Source organism: Myotis daubentonii, chromosome 12, assembly GCF_963259705.1.
Source record: "Myotis daubentonii chromosome 12, mMyoDau2.1, whole genome shotgun sequence".
NCBI lineage: Eukaryota > Metazoa > Chordata > Mammalia > Chiroptera > Vespertilionidae > Myotis > Myotis daubentonii.
The window spans coordinates 12,343,380-12,367,137 of NC_081851.1; the positions used below are offsets into that span (position 1 = coordinate 12,343,380).

Here is a 23,758-nt window from a genome sequence, read left to right on the forward strand (position 1 = left end):
GCACATCAGGCAACTCCAGTATCTCCCACTCTGGGCACGTCCATGACAGGCCACGGGCACTGATTTGGGGGTCACCAGTACATTTCAGCCAGGAGGTGAATTCACAAATGGGAATGCGTGAATGCTGAGGACCACGCCCCCTCCCTCATGGGATCGCTGGTGTGAGAGGATGCAGGTACTCCTGCCCGACAGTCATCAGCATCATAACTGTGGGAGGGGAGACTGTCCAAACCGAGACAATGCCCCATCCCAGCTGCTGAGTCCTTCCTTCCAGCCACCAGCTGGAGGCCCCTTTACCTTGTTCCCACCAGGGGCTTCCAGGGCAGGGTTGGTAAAAATGCACCATCATCAGGGGTCTCACTTGAGCTCAGCTCAGCGGGTGCTGAGTGAGTGGGTCTGAATGGCATCCCGGCAGAGGCACTGCAGGGGGACTGGTGGTTACCTGTCCAGCTCTCGCTGCAGCCTCTGGTTCTCCTCGGCGGCCATGGTGCTCGTCCTCTGCTCCTGCTGCAGAGCCTCCCGCTCGGTGGTCAAGAGCGTCCCCAGCTGCTCCAGCGCCGCCTTATGTTGGAGCTGGTCCTTGTATCTGTTGAAGGGAAACACACCCGCTAGGAATGGAAACCCAGGGAGACCTCAAAGCCTGGGTGAGCGGCTTCTCTCTGCAGAGCTGAGGGAGAGGGGGATCCGCATGGTACAGGGCTGGACAGAGAGAGGGGACAGTCACTGGGCCACCTCCGGGGGTCTCCTCCAGCCCAGGAGGCAAGTCCTCCCTCCTCCCACCCGACGTGTCTCCATGGTCCCTTCCAGTCCCTGTCAAAGCAGCCTCCCTCCTTCATCCCACTGGGAACAAAACCACTGTTTTATGAACTCCACGCCCTTCTCAAAGAAACCACTGCAAACACAGCAGAATTCCACCACCCATAACAGCTGATCCCCCTCAATGGGCCCTGGGTGAGCCCTCCGCCCCAGCTCAGGAACACGACTCTTCTTGCTCTGATCCAGGAAGCTTGGGGGCCAGAGTCTTGCCTGGTGGGGCCCAAGCAGCCATCATGGGCAACTGCACACCCTCATGGCTCCTCAAGGCACCCCCAGTCCAGCCCTTGCCCTTGCTCTCCCACAGCCTCCCCCTCAGCTCGGGCTTTTATTTCCTTCCTGTCTCAGTCTGCAGAGGGTCCCACACAGCCTCTCCGGAGAGCAGCAGAGCACAAGAGGGAGCCCCTGACCAGCCCCAGGCTGTTCCTCCTCCTGCAGGAACCTTCCCTGTTCAGGAGACTCAGGGGCCTCCCCAGGTCCAAGGTGGAGACTGAGTCATCACCTTTCAATCTTCCCCAGGCAGGCAAAACCCTTTCCAGACCCCCTTCCTGAGGTGTCCACACCCAGAGACAGGCTGACAGAGTCCACCCAAGTTCCAGGGTTTCAGCCCCTGCCTGCAGCCCTCCATCCAAGCCCACCCCATATCAGCTGTACTTGTACCATCTGCCTGGAGCCAAGACTTGTGCGGACTCAGACACACACACACCTGCTTGGTCGGCTGTTGGAAGACAAACATTCCTTCCTGTGGCCTTTAGCCACAAGTGGAGGCTGCCCAGACATGGGAAATGGAAGGTGGGGGTGATGGCTCTGCTGGGCTTTCAGGGCGGCGATCTTTCTCATCCAGGTTTGACAAACAGGGCTATGGACCATTAGGGTCCCCACCTCCTGCTTCCCTGTTGTGTCTTGGAAAAGCACAGGATCAAGCATATCGCAACCATCAGTAACCACCCTCCTGCAGGGCAGAAACTGCGAGTGCTTCTCCCCACTGAATCCCGGGTACGAGGCTTGACACCCAGTGCATGTGCACCAGGGGAAGGAAGGAGCGAGTGTCTCAGTCAAGTGTCAGGTGAAATGAATACAGAGCCCCCGGCCTGTGTTCCAGGCACCTCCACCTCTAACCTGCAGCCCTGCTGCAGTCACACCAAGGGCCTCCAGCTATCTGTCCAACCAGCAAAAACCACTGAATCACACAGTAGGTCCACCAAGCAAGGAGTCATAGGCAGAGCAATGAACTCCTCCCTCAGACCAGTCAAATGCCACCTGTACAAACCTTCCCATGTTAACAGCCATAAGAATATATCCACACGGTTATCATTGAGGGTAGGGCCCGCAGCACCTGGTGAGGGGTGGGCACCACAGGAGGATCCCATCAGTAGTCAGCTGGGTGCATTCAAACCATGTTAGACAGCACCAGGCGCCCAGTGGGTGCTCACTAAGCATCTCGTGAACACAGGATGGGTGCGGAGGAGGCAGAGATGGAGATGCCAAGAGGCAGAAGATGCTCATTTTGGCTGGAAGAAACGAGAGTCTGATAGGAGCAGACATCTCGGCACCCCCGAAGGATGGGCATCTGGGTGGAGAAAGGGGTGGAAGGCTCTGGGGAGAGTCCACAGGAAGCACTGGGTGAGTGTGTAAATGTATGTCATCTCCCCCAAGTTCATGCAGCAGCAGGCGCCCTCTGCAGGCTCTGCAGGCTCAGTGCCCTCCTGGTCCCTGTGATGCCAAATCCCTGCACCTCAGCTGCTCCCAGGGAGCCCCAGCCTTTGCCTAGCATCTTGCTGAGGCAGAGGCCTGGGAAGAACTCAGCAGGGACAACTCACAAGCACAGGAAGTGGACAGCTCCCTCCTGGGCTGCTCCAAGTGTGGGAGAGCCTCTCTTTAGCGCATCTCTCCCTCTCTCCCCCACCACATTGGAGTCCTCTGTACATCTCACTTCCCCTAGGCTCTGGTTCCCAGTGCACCTGCTGGGGTCATTGCAATCAGGGATCTGCCTGGCAGGAGCTCAGACGAAGTTGGCTGACAACATGCACACAAAGCCCTGATTTTGAAAAAGTGCAAAGTTAAGATTTATGCATTTAAGGTACATCAATTTTACCTTAAAAAGGTATATGGAGAGTCAGAGGTAAAGATGACATGAGAATGGCAGAGTATTGGTAATGCTGCTGCAGGTGAGGGGAACACGGGGTTTTCACTATACTAGTCTGTACACGTCCATATATTCAAAACTTTCCAAAATTAAAAGTAAAAAAAGAAAATCAGAAGTGCAGACTTTGAGACTTGGACAGGGAAAAGGCCTGGGAGCTAGATAAGGCACGCCCCTGAAAATTGGCAGCTGTGGTGACTTCTCCTCCTGGTCCTTGGTTTGGAGAGGAAAGGAAGAGGGGGTAGGAATCCCCCAGGAGCTGGGACCCCAATGCTGACACCTGGTTTCCCTGAACCGGGATTAGTGGGCACACCCTTCTCCCCTGGGGGACCCTCCTGCCCCTCAGTCTCCAGCCACATCAACTCCACATCGCTGAGGGTGAAGGTGGATTTACTTCTCTTCACTGTGAAGCAGCGGGACCAGAGGAAACATGAGGGGCCAGAGTGAAGGGGGGACAGGAGCCCGGGGAGCCTGTCCCTCACCCCCAGCCTCAGGCACCCACCTGTCACTGAGAGCCTTGCTCTCCAGCTTCAGGGTCCGACTCAGCAGTGTCTTCTGGCGGCGGTACTTGTCCAGAAGGGCCTCGTGCTCCCTAGTCAGGTGCTCGTGGAGCGCGCCCAGGCACGCGTGTTCCTGCTGCAGGGCCTTGTGGGCTGCCGCCAGCTGCTGGTGCTGGAGCTGCGTGTTCTGCTCTGTGAGCGCAGTGAGCGAGGCGCTCTGGGAGCTCAGAGTGGAATTTTCCACCTGCCGGGAGGGAGAAGGGGATGATGCCTCACCAGGTGCAGGCCCAGGGGGACCACAGACTCCGGATCCCCACGTCCCCACACGGAGTGAGGGGCCAAGAGCAGGTCAAGTGTCGACACCAAAATAGCAGGACCCTCAGGAGAGGCAGCACCCAGCCGTGCTGAGGACAGTTCTCCCTGCACTCAAGGAGCTGCTCTGGGAAGGCCCACGGCAGAAACGGACTGCCCCATGGGCCTAAGCTTATTCCTGGGCCCCTCTCTGCACATGTGACCTTTCTTGGCAATTTGTGCCCTTTCTCTGGATAAGCTCCTTGGGTACCCTCTCTGATCACTTTGAAAAGTGCATGGAAAATCAGTGAGGACATAGAGAACCTGAACAGCACTACCAACCCATTTCTCCGATATTTACACAACACCCATCCAACCGAATTCAAGCCACCAGAAAGTTGACCGGGGAGGAATCCGTCCTAACTCATTCTGAGGCAAGAATTACCCTGGTGTCCAGCTGCTTGTCCTGCTCCAGGCCCTCGGGCTGCAGGGTGTCCAGAGACGTCTGCAGCCTCTGGTTCTCCAGCAACAGGTCCGGGCTCTCCCGCTCGAGGGCGTGGACCCTCTCGGGGGCTGTCGTCAGGGCGCTGACCTCCATGGCCAGCTTCTCGATCTCCTCCTGCAGGCGATGCAGCTCCTGCTCCAGCTTCTGTGTCCGCACCACGTGCTCCTTCACCCGCACCTTCCTGTGCTCCAGCTCCTGTGCCTGCGCCGCCTGCGCCTTCACCTGCTCCAGGTCCCGGCACAGCTGCCGCCGCTCCCACTCCATCATGGTCACTTTCCTTTTGGTGTCCATCACCGTCTGGAGGAGCACTTTTTTCTCAGTCTTCTGGCCCTTCATGCGGGCCTTGCTGCTGGTCTGTGAACTATCCCGCAGTGAACGCACCAGTTGTTTAAGATCCTTGAACTGCAGGAAAACACAATGGAAATGACACAGGCGTGATTTCGGTCCAAATTGGAGACCTAAAGTGTAGGCCTGGAATGCCCATTTCATCATGGACCCAAAGGACGTCCTAACGTTTCCCAAAGGCCTGATGTGGACAGAAGGTGAAGGCACGGAGATCCCCACCCAGACAGTTCCAGTCTAAACACTTTCAGAGAAGCCAAATGACTTAGAAACAAAAACCACATCTTCTTTTAAACAATGAAAGTGATTTCCTTGGTGCTTTTTACCCTGGTTCACAGTGGCTCGAGAGCTGACCGCCCACCTCTGTGGCCGCCCCTCACGCCACTCTCCCCTGCAGACATTGCACATGATCTTCCCTCTGCTGTGAATGCTCACCTGCCTCCACCCGCGGCCTCCAGCATCACTGGCTCCTTCTCATCCTCCAGGGCTCAGTGTGATTGACAGCTCCTCAGGGAAGCCCTGCACCATGATTCTAAATGTCCTCCACCTAATAAGACTCTCCCTGGACCCACGTATATTCCCTCAATAGCACACGTCTCAAGTCACCTGTCGTTCCACCTCCTAGACTGGAAGCCATATTGGGGGAGGGTAGATGCATGCCTCTTAAGTCTACACAGCACCTCCCCAAGCCCCTTTTCTGCAATACTAGAGAGGCTGAAGAACTCAAGTACCTGATACCCAGCCTCCCTTGCAGCTAGGGTTAGTCATGTGTCAGGTGTGGCCAATGAGATGTCCACAGAGGATCCCGGGAGGCCTTCCCTCTGTCTCTTCACACTCCACATTCTTCCTGCCCACTTCTTGGTGAGGTACAACAGCCACTGCCAAGACTGGCAGAGCAGGAAGAGAAAAGCCTGGTTTCTGGGTGGCGTCCCTGAGCCGCTGCCCCAGCACTGGGCTGCCTACCCCAGGACTTCCTGTGGGGTGAGGCAGGTCAACCCTGGAGGTTATCCAAGGCTCTGAGTGTGAAGCTGGACATTGGAAGGGGGATCTTTGTCCTACGGGCTGTCCCATGAGCTGCAGGACATTTAGCAATTTAGCAGCATTCTGGCCTCTCCCACCACAGCCTGGAGCACAGCCAGGAGCACCTCCCCTCTCCTCCCCCAAGTCATGACAATCATGAACAAGATGGCCAGTGATCTCCAGCCAGTGTGGGTCAATGCTTGAGCATCAACCTATGAACCAGGAGGTCACGGTTCGATTACCGGTCAGGGCACATGTTCAGGTTGCTGGTTCAATCCCAGTAGGTGGCATGCAGGAGGCAGCCGATCAATGATTCTCTCTCATCATTGATGTTTTTATCCCTCTCTCCTTCTCCCTTCCCCTCTGAAATAAATAAAAAATAGATTGAAAAAACAAAAAGATTGCCAGTGTCCCTGGGAAGCAATATCTGTCCCCGCGCCCCTGCTGTGGTTGGAATTGCTGGTGTGAGCTGCAGCTGAGGGAAGAGACTGGTAACCCGGGAATCACTGCTGGACTCCCAGGACAGCCTATGGTCCTGGACTCTCCCTCTTGCAGGCAGGGGCGCCAGGGGAGGCATGGCGCTGGAGGGCCTACCTCCTGGGCTTCCTCAGCCTTCAGGGTCTCGATGTCACGGAGCAGCTGTTCTCTCTCCTCCACCAGCTCCTCACAGAGAGCCGCCAGATCCCGGCTGGTCTGCTTTTCTCTTTCCATCTGGACTTGCCAGTCTTCAATCTGCGGAGCCAAAGACCCAGCCCATGCAAAAGTCCGTTTCAGGGAGTGAACTGTGTTTTAAAGCAAACCCGAAACCTGTCAGCCCCACGGAACACTTTATCAGGCCTTTTCTTAAGGGAAACCTTCTTGCCCACTTCCTGGGGAGGTACATCAGCCACTGCCAAGGCTGCAGAGCAGGAAGGGAGAAGCCTGGCTCCTGGGTGGCATCCCTGAGCCGCTGCCCAGGTCAGGCCTAGTTGTGCAGTGAGCTCCCCATACCCTGGACCATCACCTCTCAGCCCATGGTATACACTTCCAGCTCATGGTAGAGTAAAAGGCCATGGACACCCATCGGTCAGCTTCCCTCCCAGCTTTCCACTGCTCACTCTCAATGCTTCCGTCTTAGGCCGTGTCCACTACTGTCCTGAGGGTCAGGCCACATTCCTGGGGCCAGCAGCCACCACTGGATGTCCTATAGGGACTTCACCCAGTTGGTGACATTCCTATTCATCCAGATGCTCTGAGGGGTCCTCTGCTATCTCTCTCCCTCCTCTCCCCTCCAAGTAAATTGACCACCAAGGCCTGTCCTCATTCCCCATGTGGCTCCCCCTCGACACCCCACTGCTGCCCAGGCCAGACCAGCTCCGACCTGCCTGGACGACTGCCCAATCAGCGGCCTGACACAGAGCTCTTCTGTGGGAACCACCAGTGCCCACTCCCTGAACATGAAGTGCCTGGACCCGCACGTCTCACACTCTGTGCCTGACACCTGAACACCGTGATGGATGCAGATTCAGACTCAGGGTGGGCCCTGAGGTGCGACTCCCAGGCGAGGCCCGTGCTGCTGTCCCTTCCCACTGACAACAAACTCATGACCACAGGGGACGGGAAGAGGGTCATTCCCTGCTAACGATGTGACTGTGAGCAGGTGTCCTTAACTGACAGTGCCAGCAAGCAGCAGGCATGGGTGCCAGCTTCTGTCAGGGTGACATGCTCAGCTCACACCTGGCAGGGGGCAGGTACAACAAGAGCTGACCCCTCCTGAGAGCGCCAGGCCCCTCCCACCCTCAGAGCTTCTGACATGGTCATTCTGGGCTGGGGCCCAAGAGCCTGCATTTGACTTTTGACCCTGATGCTGGTTTGGGATGATGGCTCTAAAGCTAAAACAGAGGAGCCCCACGATCCAGATCAGGTGGCTCTCAGAGCTTTTAGACACCTGAGACCTCAGGCCACTGACTAGAACCTCTGGGGGCAGGACCTTCAGACACCCTGCAACCCAGTGAGCAGCAGGACCGAGAGCCGGCTCCATTCACCAGGCTGGGGGTGGCCTGGTACAGGCAGGTTGACAAACTCCTGGAAGGATCGCTGCTCTGATGCCAGCTCTGCCTACTTTTCCTGGGCCGAGGCCGCCCTGCCTTTATCTCACAGGTCTGGGCACTGTCTCCAGACTCCTAGGAAGTATCAGGCAGGGAGCTTCTTCCCCATGAGGGGGAGGGCCAGGCACAGTGGGGCTCATATCCGTGCCCTCACAGCACCCTGTGGGCACACCCAGCCCCCTGCCCCAACATGGGGACCCGAGGACGGGGCAGCCCCACCCAGCCAGGGTCAACAGCAAAAGGCGCTGCAAGGAGCTATGTGTCTGAGTCTTTCTCACAAGTGAGAACACCTTTCTTCTCCTTCCTGATCGCTGCCTCACTTCCTAGCACCAGGTCTGGGCTCAGCAGGAAGCAGGCATCTGCCCTGATGGCAGCGCCTGCTCTGGAGCTGGCCCTGAGGGGGAAGGCCCTGCACAGCTGTCAATCCCCCTCATTCAGAGAAGGACACCAGCCCAGGGAGTCCAGTGATCTGCCCAGAGCCCCACAGTGAGGATGCGGCAGAGCCGAACGCACCGCAGTGGGCCGACCCCAGGCCTGCTCTCTCAGACGGGGCCTGGGGTGTGTGCCCCCCAACCTCTTGCCTTGTTCACCCCCCTCCCTGTCTTACTGTTAATCCTTCTCCCCGCTGCCCCCCATCTGTCCCAGTGAAAGGAATGTTATGTCCAACCTTTGCATATCTGGCATGGCTGCTTCTTGTCTGAAGCTGTGATTGCCCCATGCCCCCCCAGCACCCCCCACCCGCTGGACATCCCCATCTTTCTCTGCTTCTGTTTGCCGTGGAACTGGAACTCTCACTCCTGTCCTTCCCTGAAGGCCCTCCCTTCCCCTAGGGCAGCGGTTCTCAACCTGTGGGTCGCGCACAATGAAAATACATCCTGCATATCAGATATTTACATTACGATTCATAACAGTAGAGGAACTACAGTTATGAAGTAGCAATGAACATGATTTTATGGTTGGGGGTCACCACAACATGAGGAGCTGTATTAAAGGGTCGCGGCATTAGGAAGTTTGAGAACCACTCTGAGAGCTCACTGGGCTGAGATGGTTTCCTGTCTTCCTCAAAGCACCAGGCTTGGGCCGCGGGCTCCTGTGTGGAGGCTCCAGGTCCCCAGAGCACGCGGGTGCCAGGGGCCTGCCATCAGCCTCTGTGCTGCGCTTGTGTTCCCACGATAGGCCCCAAAGGGCTGCCCTCTTCCTAAGAGGAATGCAGTCTGAGGATGTCAGTGCCAAGTGAGGGTGGGGGGCGCACCCTCTCTAAGGTCCACAGAAAGGTCATGAGTTACAGGGAAGGAGGTGAACTTCGGGAACTAAGGTTTACACAGACCGAAGGGAGCCTACATCCTGGGCGACACTGGGTGGTGGGAGAGCCGAGCTGGCACCGGGGGCCTGGGACTCCAAGCCGCCTGTCCTGGCTGACCCTGGTCCCTTCTTCTCAGACACCTCCCAGAGGGCCACGTTGTCTGGACGTGTCCAAGATGGGCCTGTCCTGGCTCCAGGGAGGTCAATGTCAGGCCACGTCCCCTGTGGTTTTTAGCTGATGGCCCAGATGCACCATCGATCCAACATTAGGGAGGACCCATGATGCAGCCAGGCCCCAGCGGGCTGAGCAGGACAGGGAGGAGAGCAGAAGGGCCGCCTTCGCAGGGCTCCTGGCAGCAAACAAGGGACAGTGCTAGTCTGGGAACTGTGGCCCCTCCCTCCCACCAGGGGCTCAGAGCCAAGACAGGTCTCTGAGGGCTGTGGCAGGACTGCCCTGGGGTCCTACAGGGAACTGATCAGGAGAGGAAGTGGGGATGGGACCCGAGAGACAGGGCTAAGGAGTCATGTGGGGAGGCGGCAGCCACCACCTGTCCTGTGTGTGCGGAGGAGGGACCGGAGTGGACGCCGAGGGCAGGAGAAGCATCAGAGATCATTTCTCAGCCCTGCCGGGAGCTGGGCCAGAGGCTACAGCGCAGGCCTCTGCAGCTCACCCCTGAGGACCCGCCCCGTTGGAGGTTCTCATCTTTCTAAAGGTCAAGCCTTTCTATGTCGGCAGAGGTTGAGCTGCCATTTACAGAGGCATTCACTGTGCCCGCCCACATGAATCTAAAACCCAGGCTGTCTGGTGGCTTTCCCTGAGCTGCGCTGCACAGAGTGACGCGGTACGAGGAAGGCCTTCCTCCGGGCCCCCAGGGAGAGGACACGCTGCTTGGCCGCTGCTCTGCTGCGAGGCGCACGGAGCCTCAAAGGACGAGAAGCCTGAGTCACGGAACCTCGGACGCCCCACGAGAGGCCTGGAGAAACCACTGCACAGGAGGAGGGGCGGTCCCAGCCTCACCCAGAGATGAAGTTCCAGCAGAGCTGTGACCAGCGGCACCCAGGTCTCCGGTCTGCAGCCCACGTCCCTGCCATTGCCGGGGCAGCCTCAGCAAATGACGCTGGCAGGACCACTGGGCCGGTCGGGACAGACACCCAGACACCTGAAAGCACCAGTCCTGACACGTGGTCAGCAAGCAAGAGTGACCTTGCGCCTTCCTCACCCGGAATCCGGGCACCCGTCAAGGTGTGCTCAGAGCCCGTGACGCAGCTGTGTCACCCGTGTTGGCTACATGGACTGAGGCCCTCTGACCCAGAATGACCTGCACAGGGAGGCTGTCACTAGCCTCTCAGGGCCCTTCTTGCCATGTGAATGGGGTCCTGGTAACTGTAGGATGAACCTGGCTGGTAAGCCTGTCTGTCCTCCCAGATGTCTGTTCTACTGTGCTACTGGGAAGACCTGGTTTGTCCAGAAAGGCAATGCAGTCCAGCCATCTCCTCTTCCTCATCCTCTCGACCGAAAGGAGAGAGTGGGCACTGCGCTCCTGTCACCAGCAGCGAAGCCCTGAAACGGCCCATCCATGGTCTCCACACTGGAGCAATTCTTCCATCGCTGCTTCTCTCCCGGGCCCGCCTGATGGTTTCTAACAGGGCGCTGCTCTCCTTCCATGAGGCACTCACCACGGGCTGGACCCTCTGCCTGCACTAACTCACACCATCCTCACCACACCTACTGGTGGGTGCATCGCTAACCCCATTTCACAGATGAGGGCAGCGAGGCACACAGAGGTCCATCGTGTGCGGTCTCACTGCTGCAGGGACTCCTCATGCTGCCTCGTGACGCCTCTCCAGGAGGCTTCCTGTCCCCCTACCATAACAGTGGCTGCACTGGACTTTGCCTGTCCCCCAACTGTGCATGCTCACCGACACCTGGGTGCTCCCCCTGGCCACTTTCATGCCTGTATGTTCTGGGCACCACCCACGGGTACCTGCTTTCTGAGCTGCTGGTTCTCCTTCTCCAGCTCCCGGCGCTGGAGGCTGCTCTCCTGCAGGGCCAGGGAGGCGTCGCGCAGCCCCTGGATGGTGTCCTGGAGGCTCTGCTTCTCCTTGTCCAGCTTCAGGAAGCAGCTGGAGGCTGAAGAGCAAAGTGGAGTCAGAGCCCATATTCCAGGAGCCTCAGCTTCTGCTCTCTGCCCCCGGCCCTGAGATGGCCATCACCCTGAGCCCTAGGCTTGAGGGTCTGGGATGGTCAGCTGGGTGCCCTTCCTTTTTCCAAGGGTGCTGTTGCTGTCTGCATCTGAGAGTTCCTCGGGCGGTTATGGCCCCTCTGCTTTCTCAGCTGGGTTTGTTAGGGGAGCAAGCAGAGCTTAAGAAGAAAGCAGGTGATGGTAGAGAGGAGCCAATGCAAACGTTCAAGACAGTGGAATTGCTGGCACCACTTTCTGCCACGTTTTAACCTGACCGTGAAGCCAAGGATTTCAGAGACTAACGGAGATGGCAAAGAGAGTGAGCTCTCTGTGCCAGACTCAGAGTGGTGGGAATCCAGGTGGCTCAGCCGAGGGTGTAGCGGGGACACGATCATTGACCGCATGTCTGTGGGTGGAAGAGGCTATGGGGCGCATATGCCCAGTACTCGCCATCTCTGGGTAAGGTCCTTCAGTCAGAGATTTCATTTTGTACTTTCACAGTTGCATTGAAAGAGAATGAGACAGTGTATCCAAATTGCTTTTAAAATTCTAAGTGAGATGAAAACATAAGGTAGAAAAAGGCAATGTCCTCCTTTGCTTTTAAACAGCTTCAATGCGGAACAGAAAGGGAGCACAGACCTGAGAAGAATGGGAGTTCGCGGCCCCTCCCTGCCGCCAGCAGGCGTGTGACTTTGGGAAAGTCCCGGGGCTTGTTCAGGAGGAAAACATGACTGTCTGAGGGGTCAGGGTTGTTCCCTCGCCTGTCCCTCCAGGCCACACACTCAGCTCTGGGAGCCTTATCACACTGTACTGCTAGTAGGGCTGCTCACGAGCACCCCAAGAAGCAGAGCAATGGGTATCTTTGGATAAGACATGGGCGAGGAGAACAGTGATCCTTTGTTAGGGCCCCGTGGGCCAGGCACAGCCTAATGCTTCACTGCCTCCTCTCACAAGATACCCATAGCAATCCTGTGAGGCAGCTTCATTACCCCCATTTTTCAGATAAGAAAACTGAGGTGCAGAAGAGGTCACCTGGCTAACACGTATAGGAGCCAGGACTTTAAACCAGGCCTTTCTGACTCAAGAAGCCACCACCCCAACCACACAAAGTACGTCCACGCTTTGTTCGTGAGCTGCCAGCTGAGCAGTAGGAGTTGGGAACACGAAGAAGAAGTCAGTCAGTGAAAGGCCTCACAAGCTGCACTGAGCATCTGGATCAGGGAGGCTTTCCAACCCCATCAGCCACCTTGGTCTCTAACAAGCACATCTGGTCTGAGCCAGGCCCTGCCAGCTGGCACCACTTCTGTGTCCCACCAGGGGGCAGTGTGCTCCCCAGGAACCTGAACTCCCAGAGCCTGGGTTCCCAGGACTGGGGAGACACCAAACCACGGAAAGAACTAACTTCTCACACAGACTCGCAGTTCAGTGAACTGATTTTAGGTTTGGAGCGGATGGGACGCCTTGAAGAGAAGGAATACCCAGCTGCTTTCAACAGCCTTTCCATGACGCTGAGGAATGTTGCTCAGAATTGAAAAAGCAGCCCCTCCCCAAACAGCCTAAGGCCCTCCTGGCTCTGCAGAGCTCTAAGCAAACCCTAACCTGCACTCTCAGGTGCACGTGTGCTATTATTGGACACAGGAACTGGCTTGTTGTTTGCCGGGTGCTGAGGCTCCTGCTGCACTGCCGGCCACCACACCCACGTTTCCTGGCCACCCCCTCACCTCCTCTGGGGGCTGGGAGGGGGCCAACACCAGAGGGAGTGGAAGAGGCCTGGGTCCCCTGAACAGCAGCCACTGAGCAGCCCCAGCCCAGGAAGACGGAGAGCAGACCATACCCATCTGTCCGATGATGAAATCAACGGAGGAAACCATGCCCCGGGTACAACTATCATGGAGGCGAGTGACCACTGGGGACGCCTCCTGCATCCCGAGCTTCCACTCCTCCCCCGACAGATCGAAGACCCCCCTGGGCATCAGCGTGCTGTCATCTGGAAGCTCCTGGCACTGGCTGAATGGAAGCTGAGAAAACTGGCAGCACTTCCTTCGCATTTCGCGGCCTGACTCAAGGTGGCCAGGCCCTTCATGTTCTGGGGGAGAATTGCAATGACACAGTTCCAAATGGCCCTTCAATAAAACCCTATTTACTTGGGTAGAGGAAGGGCTGACACATGAGTTTCAGAGCCAAGGGCTCAGCTCCCTGGGTAAGAGAGAATCCACAGCCAGGCTGGCTCTCAGCCACCAGGGGCTGCTGCTTACCCTCTGACAGCTGCTCCAGCTCCCAGTGCAGGTGGGCGGACTCCTCCACACTCTGCCCTTGTGCAGTCTTGAGGGCCATGATCTCTTCCCGCAGCTCCTCAAGGCATTTCTGGTCTGTGTCCCGGGCCTAGTGCAGGAAGTGGGGGTGGGGGGTGAGGATGTGGACTGGGGCACGCTCTGGAAAAGCCCTGGCCCCCGTGCATCTGTCCTCATTCCCTCAGGATGAAGGGCCTCCATGCCCCTGCTCAATTCCAAAAACACAGCTGCACAGAAACGACTCCAGTACATGGCCCAGCTGTGAGACTTACAGCCACTAAAAGGTATGCTGACCCAGTGACCTAGGGGATGAAGACACCCGAGGTCTCTGAGGGGTGTCTGAACAAAGTGACGTACAGCGCAGGGCTTTAGAGCAAGTGCTATGGTGACGGCTGCTCTGTGGCCCCTTAGCAGGCCTAATGCCTTGGAAAGGCCGTAGGGACTCACATCACAGCTCAACCCACATCATAAACGCCAGGGAGACCCTTTTTTGCAACAGAGGCCCAACCCCTCCATCCTCACAGGAAAGCAACACAGCATCAGGCCTCTCTGTGTTGGAGGCTTCAGTGGTGCCCACTCAAGCCACTGAGCTTAGCAAGCGACTCTCCGCCCTCAGAGCATCACTGTGTTGGCAGCAGCACCGATCCAGTAGCTGAACATCAGAGAAGGGCACAACATGAACCTAAAACTGCCCCCATCTCTGCTACACGTGGTGACCACAGCTTGTCCTACCAATTGTAGGTGGTGCAGCCTCGATTTCAGCTGCACATTCTCCTCCTCCCGCTCGAATAGCTTATCAATCCAATACCAAATCCAATGGTCCTGGAGATGGCCCTCGGTGTCCATGGAAAAATATTCGTCTCCAGTCGGCACCTGGTCAGCAAGAACACACATGAGCGCCATCAGGTTAAGGCCCCTGATCATGACAACAGCTCTTCCAGTCACTGGGCCCAAACCAACAACCTAGGGATGACCCTGCTGCCACGGGAAGCTCTGTCTCCACTTTTGAGCCCCTGCCCTTCTCCATTAGGCCAGGCCAGATGGAAAAATCCCCGCAGGAAGACACTGTTTAAATTCGGGAAGGGAACACTGTGAGAGTGTCTGACATGTACAGCCTCCATGGTTGGACGCGTGCACCTGCTGACAGGTGTGGGATGTGGCTGAGCCACTTTCTTAAACAAGGAAGGGGTGGGGCTGAGAGTCTGTCCTGGCTTTGAGGGCCGAGTCTAGGCCTCTCTCAGTCACTCCACTGATCTGGGTCATGGAACAAAATTCAGAGGAGCTTTTGTTCAATAGCAGGTCCTATCTGAACATGTCACACACCTACTCTTAGAGAAACAACAGCTCTGGGCTGTTTCCCGGCAATGAGGGTCTGTAAGACACAACAAGCAAACCAGTACTATGGCCTCTGTGTGCCAGGCACATGCTGGGGGTGGAACACAATGGTGGGGCCCCTACAGGCAACCTCATGGGCGGCGTCCACTGCACTCACTCCTGTCCCAGTGCCCAGCACACACAGTTCAGCTCATCCCCCTCATCTCTGGTCCCGCCCCACCCCCACAAGCCTTCCCAGCGCCACTCAGTCTCAGGGGGACTGAGTCTCCCCGGAATGCCCTCAGAGTCTGCAAGCACGCATCCACGGGGACATGCCCATTTCTCTTGGCGGGCTGTTTTCCAAGGCTTGCCCCACTCACGGGTTCTAACACCTGGGAGCAGGCCAGTAGCTCCTGTTTATCCATCACGTGTTCATTTCCCCGCACGGGCCAGAACCCCGGATTCTCGGTAGAGGGGAAACCGTGCACCTACCGCCAGTGGACACGGTTCTGGTCAAAGCCTGGCAGCTGGAAGGGTTTGGTCAGTGACTCTGGCTTAACCTCGCAGCCCCCTTCCTGCCTGTTCCTGGCCCTGCACTAGGTGCTCTCTGTCTCTGCCACATTCACTCTTCACAACAGCCCCCAGAGGGAGGCAGGGACAGTCCCTTCCTACACACGAAGAGGCTGACTTGGGTCAATTAAGGAATGAACCCCAAGTCACAAAGCCAGCCAGGGGTGAAGCTGGGCTTGTATTCAGGCAGGAGAGGTCCAGTCCTGTTTCTTCACTGCCCTCAGCAGCCTTGCACCTTATCCTTAAGGAGTCCGCGTGGGTAAGGAGCCCCAACCACTATCAGAGCTGTGAGCCAGAGCTCATGGAGGGGCTTCTACAGGAAGGAGGTCCATCTCTCCCCCCTTGGCCACTGCCCCCAGAATTCTCATCTTGTGTCTACCCACCAGTACTTACCAGTCTCACCATATTCTCAGGCCCTGAAGGATCCCATAGCACAGCCTCTCAGTCATCCTTACAACCAACTCCTACTCAGCCTTCAAAACCCAGCCGGAATTGCCCACTCTGAGGACTTCAACTCCACTCTATCCCACCCACTGAGTCAGATGCTGGGCACCCAGAGTGCCCACTATGAGGCAACACTGAACTGGCCTGTGAGCCCACCCCCCGCAAGGCTATTCCTGCAGGGCAGGACTATGCCACTCCTCTTCGCATGGGGCCCCCAGAAGTGTTCAAAGACACTTGTCAGCTGAATCATACCATGAGGGGGAGTCAGAGGTGCCATGTGAGTTGGGCCCTGAAGGACCTGGGGAAAGGCAGGATGGACAAGTGTCCAGAAGCAGAGTACAGCATGGAACGAAATGATTTACAGCTATTCTTCCAATGGGCCTCAGTTTTCTGGGGGTGTCAGCCTTCCCCATGTATCAGGCAGCAGAAACATCTAAACCTGCTTTGCACACCCCACCACCGCAGAAGTGAGAGACCAGACCCCGAGAAGCTGTGCCCAAGTCCTAAAGTGGCAAAGGCTGGGCCTGGAGGAGGCAGAGAGTGTGAGACCACCTGCCCCGGGGCCCGATCTTAAACCCAGCTCCTACCTGCCTTGCCACCACCCGCCCTGCCCCTCCCTGCACGATCGGATCCAGGGGCCCCATCTGTGGACAGAACGTCACGTTATAAGCTCACTAGAAACGTGTTCCTATCGACGCCACCCGGTGCCAGGGCACGAGGGGCTCACAGGTGCCTCGACCACCTCTTCTGTGATGGATGGGGACAAGGCTTGCTCCACACCCAGCAAGTGGAGTGAGAGCTGGGACTCCCCTGCGGAGCCTCCGCCGCCTCTGGGAGCAAGCCCTGCCCAGGAAGCTCAGTGCACATCCCTCTCTGAGGGGCAGAGACAGGCCCAGCTGGCCCTCAGCTGCTCAGGACCCTCAAGGCACCCGCACGTCTGCGCTCTGGAAGCGGGAATTTCAGCCAAGGACAAAGCATGGGACCAGCGGGACCTTCCAGGCACTCTCTCTCTGCCTCTGTCCTCCACCCCGGGCCCTGGCAGCAGAGGTGGGATGAGCGTTTGCAGACGGAAGTCAAGGATCCCCTGGTGCACCCCCACTTCCCAGCTGTGCCTAGGGGCGCCCAGGCCTGTCTCCTCAGGTTGTGGCACTGACACCCTCCCCTTTTATGTTTCTCAGTGGCGACACTGGACGGCCACCCGGGCCGTTTGTGGCTCCCCCTATACCCATAGGAGGGCCCCGAGTGGTGGGTGTCCGCGTGACAGTCGTGTTTGGCTCTCTGCTCTGCTGCCCATCACACCCGACACTGTCACCGTCCGAAGGAGACAACACCTCTGATTCCTCCGTCCTTCTCCCCAGGTTGCAAGTCTTTTCATGCTGAGATGTGTTTTTACTTGGCCTGTGAGGTCACTACCAAGTGACTTGTGTGTGCCAGGCCCAGGCATGCAGTCAGACAGGCTCTGCCCCTGCCCTCAGGGGCTCGAGCTGCACACAGGAAACCTGGCCCAGCAGGGCTGAAGGGAGGCTGCGCACAGCCAGCAGGGCTGTTGGCACCCCTTTTGTGTAAGCATGTGGGTGCAAGCTCTGTCCTCTCTGCTCCCTGGACCCTGGCACATGGGCCTTGGAGAACAGTGTGACTCATCCTCTATGTGGCCTGGTCTCCATGGACCTCTCTATTTCTCTTGTAATTCATTTACTAATGGAAAGTGTAAGACATTACTAGTTTCACAGCAAAATGATTAATTGACTAGAGGCCCGGTGCATGAAATTCCTGCTGGGTTGGTCCCTAGGCCTGGCCGGAGATTGAAGGGTGAGCGCCTGGTGTGGAAGGGCAGGTCACAGCTGACCTCTGGGCCCCTGGCCTCTATGCACCCCCCTCCCCCCCATACCTGAGTCATGGTGCCCAAGTCTCCATACGGAGATGTGGTGAGCAAGGCCAGACACTGTGGGCCGGAGAGCAGTGTAGGCCTCTGGTCCACCCAGTGGTGTCCCCCGGAAGCACGGCGGGCAGCACGCTCTCTCCTGGCCGGCCTTGCAGACCAGCTCCTGCTCGAACCCACCAGGAGCCCCACAAGCCCCTGTGGTCCCGGCTGCTGTGGCCTGGCTCACCTTAAAGAGGTTGTGCGGGTGCAGGGTGGGCTCCTCCTGGGCACCCAGCACCTGAGCTCAGGGGCTTCCCTGGCGGGCGAGCCCTGGCGTCCTGGGGGAGGGTTGCAGGGGGAGTGAGAACGAGCTCGCATTCTTACAGCACTTCCATCCCTGTCACCCCCGCTCCTGGTTAGCCAGCAAGAGGTCACAGCGCATTGCCAATGCCAGCAATGTTCCACGCCGTCCCCTGGTGGTCAGCACATGTCATAGCAAGCAGTCGGACTCCTGGCCTCCCTGTGGAACTCCCATCCAAGGGGACAATTTGCATATTAGGCTCTTATTAAATAGGATATTAAAAATGTTGCTGCTGTTATCCAGAGGCACGCACCTTGAGAACACGGAACAGGGGTTCCCACAGGAAACCCTGCAAAAGCCCAGAAGCTCCCCAGTGCCAGGAGCGAGTCTCGCTTTGTGTTAGATCCCCTGCTCCTGGCGCAGGGCTTGGCGCCACACAGGCCTTCAGTCACTGCGTCTGCATGACTGAGCGAGGCTGCTTGGACAGGCCCGGAAAAGACACGGAGACAGAGGCTGAGCCCTGAAACCCACCCCCATCCACGGGGCAGAGTGTTGGCTGAGATGTGGGCCTGCCTTAGGTTCCCCGTGTGCAGGAGGCTGCGGAGGCGGCAGCCTGGGGAAGCTTGCACATGACCTTCCGCAACCCTCCTACCTGTGAGTGAGGGTGCCCGTGCCCCACACCTGTCTGTGTTGCAGATTGATGCCCTTCATCACCAGTAGGGCCAGGGGACCATTTCCAGGACAAAGCCGAGAGCTGGCCTCCCACCCCCACCCGTCCTGGGCCGGGCTGCTTGGGCACAGCACCCAGGGTGCCTTCTCCCCAGGGGGCAGAGCAGTGAGCCACCAACATTCCTGCGGGAACAACCATTCCCTGAGTAGGTGGGAGGAGCAAACAAGACTGGAAGAGAGGGTCCTGAACCCACTGCTCACATGAGGCAGCTGGGTGCATGGTCAGAGCATCAGTAACCCTGCCTGGGTCTTGGTCTCCATACCCCCTCAGCCCTGACACCCTCCCCTGAACAGGCCCATAACCTCGGGATCTGAGTAGGCTACACCACGGAGAGCTTCATATGGGACTTGCCCAAATACCAGGTTTTTTACCTCTTTCATTGTATAAACCTCACGGACTAGTACAGTTATCTCTGTTTTATAGATGAGGAAACAGTCCTGGTAAGATTTAGCCATAGAGATTACAAGGAGTCTTAAAGAAAAAGATCAGTGAATAGAAAGTCATCACTATAGCATGAAGGAGGAGAAGGGCAAGTCCTAGAAGAATCAGGGCCTTTCAGCCACAATCCGAATCCTATTCCTTCCACTACCAGAGGGAGCCCAGGGGACTGGCAGACAGTCTGGGGTGCAGGGAGAGGGCCAACTGGGGAGGCATCACGGCCCCTCTCCCCTCTACCAGGAAACAAGTGCCCGCGGGCTGCCTGACCCTGCTGGGGTCACTTCCATATGGCTGCATAGAAGTCTATGTCTTTCTCCTTCTGCCTGAGGCCCATCGCCTCCATCTCCAGCCTCTCCACATGCCTCACCTTCTCCCTCAGGGAGTCCACCTCAGGGAGGGGGCAGGAGCAGCCTGGGCGCTGGCTGCCAACTCCATGTTCGGGGAGGTGGGCAAAGGCAGGGGACCTGGCTCAGGGCACCCTCAGGGCTGGGGAAAGGCCCAAGTCCCTGCAGCCCCAGGAGAAGCCAGGGGCGGCCAAGCTGGTCCATGTGTAGGCCCCTGTGTGGGGGCCCCACATGCTGTCACTGCAGCATGTCACCCCCCAGAAGCTCCCAGGACAACTGGCTCTCAGGCAGCGCTGCTTTGAGCGGGAGGCAGAGGTGTCCCAGGTCACGTTCCTGGACCTGGGGCCCCGGTGACTGGGGCGTCCCAGCCCCCCACCCCCGGCCCACACGGTAGGCCTCCTGCTCACATTGCGCCGGGCCTCCTGCAGCACCAGCACCAGCTGGTACAACTGATGCCTGGCGTCCGCCAGCTGCTTCGTCTTCTCCTCCCTGCGGGCGATGAGAACACGTGGTGAGGGCTCCTCAGAAGCACCCGGAAAGCCCACCACCTGGGAGACCACAGCGGGGAAGGAGGGGGTCCTGGCTTCTAGGCGTGAGGAGGGCGTCTGCACGTGGGGCTGCAATAACGCTCTGGAGTCCAAGGTGAGCTTTAAGTTGTCACTGAAGCTCTCAGACTACACCACACACCTGAGCTTTACTCTGGGGGTGCGGACAGGGAAGGAGCCCCCAGAGCCACTGCTCCCTCCACAGTCAGGCAGGCAGGGAGGCCCCCTGGCAGGGAGGTGAAGGGGGCAGCTTCCCAGGAAGTGGGCATGGTGCCATCACCAGCTGCAGGAAAGGGGGAGCAGGCCCACCGGACGGGATGGGAGAGACACATCCTCCCTCCAGCCAAGAGCACCCACACTGGGCCCAAGGCTGAGCGGCAGGCTGCTGCTCTGAGTCTGCCAGGTCTGGACTGGCCGGAACCCTACAGACCCAGCAGAACCCTGCTGTGCAGGCCCCGGGAGGGGAGGGAGCGGGCTAGCCCAGGGCCCAACAGGGACCCAACTCACAGCAGAGCCCCGTCACCCCAGGGCACTGTGAGAGCTGCCCCGTTTGCTGCACCGCATGGCAGTGAACCACATGTGCCAGCAACGGGGGGTGACACAGGGCACAATAGCGGAAAGACCGGGTCACTGGGGGACTCACAGCTCCTGCCTGACTCGGCGTAGCGTGGCCTTGGTGTCCGCCAGCTCCACGGCCAGGGGCTGCGTGTCCTCGCTGGGGCGGCTGCTGGTGTTCCACTCCTGGGTCATGGTCACGACCAGCTACAGGAGGGCAGACAGAGGGGTCTCACCAGCGTGCTCCTGTGCCCGGCACAGTGCCTGCACTAGAACGTGGTGAAGAATGACGAAAAGACAGAAGAAAGTAAAAGAGAAGATGGCAGCCGCGACTGCAAAGCCAGGAGGGAGGCAGGAGAAGGTGGGGAGTTTTTAAGAAGCGAGGATATGTTTAGTGAGACAGAAGGGCCGAGGGCATGGATCAGGCTCCCCAAGCTCAACCTCTGTCCTCACACAGGTGTCTCAGGGGACTGGGCCCTGCAGGGAAAGTGCCCACGCCCTGCCCCCTCAGAAATGGGCCAGGAGGACAGACAGTGTGCAGGCTTGAGAGTAAGTCAGGATGAGGAGCGCAGCCATAACTAGGGCCCCGGACCCAGGCCCCTCCCCACCGTCCCCCAGGCTGTTGAGCCACCAGCAAACACACCTCCCTGTAACTGTCTTGCTCAATTAAGAGCCTCCTGAGGCGACAGGTCATGTTGCTGGAGAGAAACTCCAGCTCCTCCAGGGCCATGTCTGGGACCTCCAACCTCTGCAAGTTAAACAGGGTCTCCTGGTGGCGGGTCACCTGAGGGCACACAAGGGTAAGGTGCTGTGGAGGCCGGGCAGGGAGCAGCGCTGGGGTCCCCGAGAGCACCCACCTCCCAAGGCCACGCCCCCTGGGACCTAGGCCCACTCTCCCACAGCTGACCCACCTCACTGACATTATTAACCCTCAGCCACCAAGTTCCTGTGGGGGCGGGCAGGCTCCTCAGCAAGTGCAGCCACAGTCTGCAGCCCAGCTCTTTCCTCACACACCACTGCTGCTGTCACACTAGCTCAAGGAGGACACTGACTTCCCACCAGACAGCACTCCTCCCAGCGTGGGAGCTCCCTCAACTGTCCCAGGGATTTCAGTCGCACACCATCCATGTGTCACACAAAGAGGGTAAGCCTGGGAGGGGAGGGTCAGGAGGGATGGCATCTTATTCTGCAAATAAAATCTAACGCGAAGATGGCAAAATATCAGAGCGCTTATGTCAGAAGGTTGGGTCCGTGACAATCTTATATTTTGAGGAAACCATTCATAACCTGAAATACTTCTCAGGAGAGCCTGTATCTCATCCCCACAGGCCACACAGGACCACCTGGTTCCCCTTTCTGCCGGGTGTGAGCGCAGGCCCATGGCCTCATCCTCACTGGGCAGCCTCTCCTCCACCTGCTGACATCACCTCCTTCAACCCAGGGACATGCCCTTGGCGGGGAATCAAACCTGTGACCCTTTGGTCGGCAGTCCAACACTCTAACCACTGAGCGAAACCATCTAGAGCCTGGACCCGCAGCCTAGCCCCCTGGCAGGAGCAGTGAACTCATCTCAGTCCAGGGCTGGAAGCGCCAGGGGGTCCTGCACCTAGTGCATGGGCTCCAGAGTAGGAAACCCCTCAGGTTCCCAGGCCAGGACCCCCGCCCCCAGTTTGGAAACCTGTGAAGAGCCCTGAGTCCCAGGACTGCTAGTGTCCAGGAGGGTGGGGTCTGTGGAGACCCCAGGGGGGCGGGAGAGGAGCCAGGGCACCCGCAATGGGACAGGGAGGCAGGTGCACTCACCCCCGCCACCAGCGTGCTCTGCAGAAAGAGCTCCATGAGCTCTCGTACAGTAACGTCCATCCTGAGGCTGTGTCCACCGTCCATCGCTATGCACACAGGCTCTGGGCCCACCGTCTCTGTGCCCACCAGCTCTGCGCCAAGCAGTGCCAACGGCTACTCACCCCACATTCCAAATGGCTCATCACCCCACATTCTAAACTGCTGTTTGCACCACATTCTAAACTGCTATTTGCTCCACATTCGAAAAAGGCTCTTTGCCCCAAGTTCTAAACGGCTCTTGAGCCTGTATTCCTAACTGCTCTGGGACCCATATTCCAAAGGGCTCTAGCAGGGAACACAGCTGGGTCAGAGGCTGTGGCAGCTCCCGGCCAATGCTAAGTGCTTTGGAATACACAAAAATTATGACACACTCCCTATGAAATTTAAAATCATTCTGGGCACATAAAATATGAGGAAATATAAAAGGTCTATGTCTATATCCTATGTACTTATAAATGTAAATTAACCACTTCAACATAAATTTGCCAATCTCCATTTTTAATTATTTTTTCCATCAGCCAAATTGCAGAAATTTGATCAGTTCCTTTGAAGTAGCCATTCGTTTTATTAAGTCTGACCTAGTAGCTCAGCTTGGGAGTTCTCTTTCCCATCACAGTGAATGGAGACCCTCCAGTTAGTAGTTCATACATTACAACACCTAAACCCACCAGTCAGCTGCCTACAAAACGATTTGATAGAATATTAACTAGTAAGTAATTTAGAGGAAAGAAAAATGAACAAAATAAAGCTGCATATTTGGGAAATATTTTAACAAAAAGAGCCTGCGCATAGCTTTCTGTACAAGGAGCATTAAACTAGCACATGCAAGAAAGACATTTAGAGAACAGATATGCAGGTATGTCAGAACAAATTTAAACATCTAGGTTGTCAATCAATGAACTAGAAGTGTTTTAATTATTTTCTAAACTAGTAATCGTTTTATTTTGGTTAACTAAAAAATTTATTTTGATTTAAAATAAATTTAATTTTTTAAGTAAATGAAATCTTTGGACTTATGATAGAGGGGGGACAAAGTACCAGTTAGCATTTTTAGTAACTATCCAGCTCCAATAAATATTACAAATTCCCTAAAGTCAAAGAACAAAAATGAAAAAAAAAGCCCACCTGCAGGTGTTATTTTTTCATACTCACCTAAATCAATTCCTCTTATAAAACCTACCAAAAGTCTAACAGCCTTCATTTGTGGGAAGCATGATGAGATTTAAAATAATGCAAAACAAAATGTGACCGAAATAGGAAACAAATTTATAAATGTAGTTACCTGAACTGAGAACACAGCAAATTACATATAACTTAGAGATTCTTGATGAATTTCTTTA

General features: G+C 57.0%; 1 protein-coding gene across 1 annotated transcript in view; it reads right to left on the reverse strand.

Moving 5' to 3' along the window:
- Positions 1–22,463, reverse strand: part of LOC132213894 (protein Daple-like) — a 46,374-nt gene extending 23,911 nt beyond the window's left edge. The window contains exons 1-14 of the mRNA XM_059660775.1: positions 22,380–22,463; positions 21,223–21,363; positions 20,668–20,786; positions 19,887–19,968; positions 17,694–17,747; positions 14,210–14,350; positions 13,445–13,568; positions 13,021–13,272; positions 10,989–11,134; positions 6,209–6,346; positions 4,430–4,654; positions 4,193–4,384; positions 3,459–3,700; positions 443–586 (exon numbers count right to left, since the gene is read on the reverse strand). Coding sequence (XP_059516758.1) covers positions 443–586; positions 3,459–3,700; positions 4,193–4,384; positions 4,430–4,654; positions 6,209–6,346; positions 10,989–11,134; positions 13,021–13,272; positions 13,445–13,568; positions 14,210–14,350; positions 17,694–17,747; positions 19,887–19,968; positions 20,668–20,786; positions 21,223–21,363; positions 22,380–22,463 — 2,084 coding nt within the window. The remainder of the gene's footprint in view (positions 1–442; positions 587–3,458; positions 3,701–4,192; positions 4,385–4,429; positions 4,655–6,208; positions 6,347–10,988; positions 11,135–13,020; positions 13,273–13,444; positions 13,569–14,209; positions 14,351–17,693; positions 17,748–19,886; positions 19,969–20,667; positions 20,787–21,222; positions 21,364–22,379) is intronic.
- Positions 22,464–23,758: the final 1,295 nt, after the last annotated feature.